The sequence below is a fragment of the Miscanthus floridulus genome, chromosome 9 (genome assembly GCF_019320115.1).
Source record: "Miscanthus floridulus cultivar M001 chromosome 9, ASM1932011v1, whole genome shotgun sequence".
NCBI lineage: Eukaryota > Viridiplantae > Streptophyta > Magnoliopsida > Poales > Poaceae > Miscanthus > Miscanthus floridulus.
In genome coordinates this window covers 90,830,686-90,833,970 of record NC_089588.1, presented here as the reverse complement: position 1 = coordinate 90,833,970, position 3,285 = coordinate 90,830,686, and the positions used below count along the sequence as shown (strand labels likewise).

At 62.3% G+C, this 3,285-nt stretch overlaps 1 protein-coding gene across 1 annotated transcript; it reads right to left on the bottom strand.

Annotated features, from left to right (window-relative positions):
- On the bottom strand, nt 1-870 carry LOC136480275 (uncharacterized). Its single transcript, XM_066477864.1, has 2 exons — nt 452-870; nt 1-370 (listed from the first exon to the last, which is right to left on the bottom strand). Exons 1-2 carry the CDS (start codon nt 868-870, stop codon nt 1-3), a joined length of 789 nt encoding a protein of 262 aa, XP_066333961.1.
- Between the last annotated feature and the right edge of the window lie 2,415 nt (nt 871-3,285).

Genomic DNA, 3,285 nt, shown 5'->3' with positions numbered 1-3,285 from the left:
CTAGGCCGCTGGCTCCGCTGCGCCCACGCCGGCCTCTGCCACCTCGGCCTCAGTGGTCCTAGGAGCTCCAGCCTCCGCCACCTCGGCCTCGGTGGTCCTAGGAGCCCCGGTGTCTGCCACCTCGACTTCGGAAGCCCTGGCCTCTGCTACCTCGGCCTCGAAAGTCCTGGGCACCTCCTCCCCCGCCTGCTCCGTGGCCGCCTCGGTGGCCTCTCCTTGGGCGACCGGCTCCTTTGGGTCGGCCCTGGCCAACGCCGCGCCACGCTGCAAGGTGGCCTGCACGTCCACCACCCATCGAGCGGTGGAACTGGTGCTCACCTTGAGCGCCTTAAGTGGCGCCAGGGCGGGCGCTTCCGCCTGACGCTTTTGGCTGAAAACAAACCACTCGCGAGGTTAGCATATGACCAAAGAATGAGTGGGAAATGCTGCGAAACCCGCTGAAAACGCTTACCTCGAACGGGGAACCAATACCTTCCGCACCGCGTCCCTCGTCCTCGGCGGTGGCGGTGGCGGTGGCAGTGGCAGTGGCGCGCCCGCCGTTTCTGCCAGTACCGGCCGGCCCTCGCCAGACTCCAACGCCTCCTCTGCCCTCTGCGAAGGTGGTTGAGCCGCCCCCGCCGTTGCCCGCTCCACCTCCACCGTCGAGCCCATTGGACTGATAGCGCGCTTCTCCGACGACCGTGTCTCGGGCGTGTCGGCCTCGGCCCTGGGGCGGGTGATCGCCAGCCCCGAGGCGCCCTCTCCTCCTCCTCCTAGAGACGCTGGGCCGCTCGCTGACGCCCCAGGCGCCGTCTCCCTGATGTTAGGGAGGTGGTCCAGGGGATCCCGCCCCGCCTCGCTCTCATCGTCGTTGTCGCTCGAAAGGTCCATCGACGATGATGACGGAGATGGCTCCTCCGAGAGACCGTTGTGCCTCTGTTGCCGGCGACATTTCTCTAGCTCCTCGTGCTCGAGGCTCTTCCTCTTGCGCCTTGCCTCCTCGGTGTCCTTCCGCTCCTTGTACGCCTCGGCGCATGCCCTGTTCTCGGCTCACCGCTCGGCGTCCTCGGGAATGGGCGGTGGGGAGGCTCGCACATCCCTCATCCCCTGTAGGAACGACAAACGCAATAAGGGAACGGACCAAAAATGTAAGGAGCGAGAAGGCCTCGAAGGCCGCAGCAACACGCAACTTACTAGAGAGATATACCCCCACGACGGGCGCATCGGGAACGGGGTTAGACCACTGCTCCTCATCCGCCCCTCCACTGTCTCTCTCACCCGATGCAGAATCTCCTCGTCGGAGAGGGCGACGGCGGACAACTAGACGCCGTCAATCGGCTCATCCGGTGTCATCTCGAACAGGCATTGCCGCCGAGCCATCAGCGGCAGCACCCTCCGGTGGTGGAAGGCCACCACGACCATGGCCGCCATAAGGCCACGGCCTCGTAGCCTCTCTAGGGCCCTCAGGAGCGGCTGCAGCTTGGGCTAATTAGCCAATAGGACACCGTACCTCCACCTCTCCGGCTGGCTCTCCACAACCCGCCCGATGTAGGGGGGAAGCCCACCGTCATCATTGTGGAGGTAGAACCAGCTGTTGTACCAGCGGCGGTTGGACGATGCGAGCTAGGCCGAGATGTAGAAGGGCTGCCGGTCTTGGCGCACTTGGATAGTGTAGCCGCCGGCCCTCAACGCCTTCTACATACCCATTGTGCCCGTCGGCTTGGTGGTTAGCCCCGCCCGGAAGAAGTGAAGCCACAGCTCCTAGTGGGGGGCGATGCCCAGGTACCCCTCGCAGACGGCGACGAAGATGGCCGCCTGCGTGATGGAGTTGGTGTTGAAGTTGTGGAGCTCCACACCATAGTAATGCGGGAGCGCCCACATGAACTAATCCACCAGCAAGCCGAGGCCGTGCTTGTGAAAGGCCACAAAGCTCACGACGTAGCCATCGCGTGGCCTCGGCTCCGGCTCGTTCCCTAGAGTGATCCACTCCGGCCTGTTGGGGTCGGTGACCGGGCGGAGGACACCGTCGTCGACGAGCGACTGTAGCGTCGCCGCAGACACGTCAGATGGACCCCAAGGATCCGCCTGGACGACAACAGCGTCGCGACCATGGGAATGGTGGAGAATGCGACTACAGCGGTAACGCGTACTCTCGCTCTCTCTCTCTCTCTCTCTCTCCTCCCCCTTCTCCCTTCTTCTCCCCGGCGCTCTCTTCCGCTGTTCTTGGCAACCGCTCGAGGGCAGAAAACGTGAATGCAGGCAGAAAAGGTAAGGAGGGGCAGGGGCATGGCTCGTCACGTATTTATGAGGGGAGAAAGAAGGCGAATGGGCGGGCGATGAAACCGGGAAGATTATTTCCCAGATCTGGCGCAGTTAATGCGGATCCGGCCAAACCGCCCACGCGCCCTACTTTTTCTCGCAAGCCACGCACGTACGGTAATGTCCCATCTGTAGACACCATGTCACGGCAGGCGCCGTTCCGTCTCCCCGAGAAATCACCTCAAAAGGCGCACCCGCCGTCGTCAGCCGATGGGAAGGGAGTATTCCCCACCTGATTCCTTTCAGACTAAGGAACTGGGCACCGAGCCCGTTACGGTCTAGGGGTTCGAAGGCTGGGCCCCCAAGGGTCTCGACAGTCGCCCCAGGACAAACAGAGTTAGGGATGACTATGGGCGAGCCCGTACATGGCCGAGGCCCAAGCAAGCAATTATTTGGGATGCCCTAAGTCGTGTCCAAGACCAACAGGGAGGTCTCTAAATGGGATCCCACCGTATGGAGGCATCGAGCCCCCGGGGCCAATCGAACGGCCCTGGGACCCACTAGAAAAGCCCTCTGGTACTTTTGGAGTGCGTCTCTAGACCACTAGCCAACCCCTATCGAATGGGGCATGGGCCTCCACTCGGACTTACCCGATAACAGCTCACCAGAGGTGTCACTGCTTGCGCCCACCGAGGGTAGCCTAGCATACTCCACCCCTCCTTCCAAACGAAAAGGATGCGCGAGGACCGTAGAAAAAAGACAGGAAAACTCCTGATCGCCCTCTTGCTCCGAGAAGAGGCTCGGGGGCTCTTCCTGCAACCAAGCCGAGGCCCAGCGACCCGAACTCACACTCGGGGGCTTGCAAATGCGATAAAACGACTAAGGAACTGGGCATCGAGCCCGTTACGGTCCAGGGGTTCAAAGGCTGGGCCCCCGAGGGTCTCAATAGCCGCCCTAGGACAAATAGAGTCAGGGATGACTATGGGCGAGCCCGTATATGGCTGAGGCCCAAGCAAGCAATTGCTTGGGATGCCCTAAGTCGTGTCC

Bases quoted from the DNA above. Each gene is read 5' to 3' on its own strand.
- LOC136480275 (XM_066477864.1), bottom strand. From the start codon at position 870: ATGGACCTTTCGAGCGACAACGACGATGAGAGCGAGGCGGGGCGGGAT. The intron at 371-451 runs GTAAGCGTTTTC...GTTTGTTTTCAG, and splicing joins GTATTGGTTCCCCGTTCGAG to CCAAAAGCGTCAGGCGGAAG.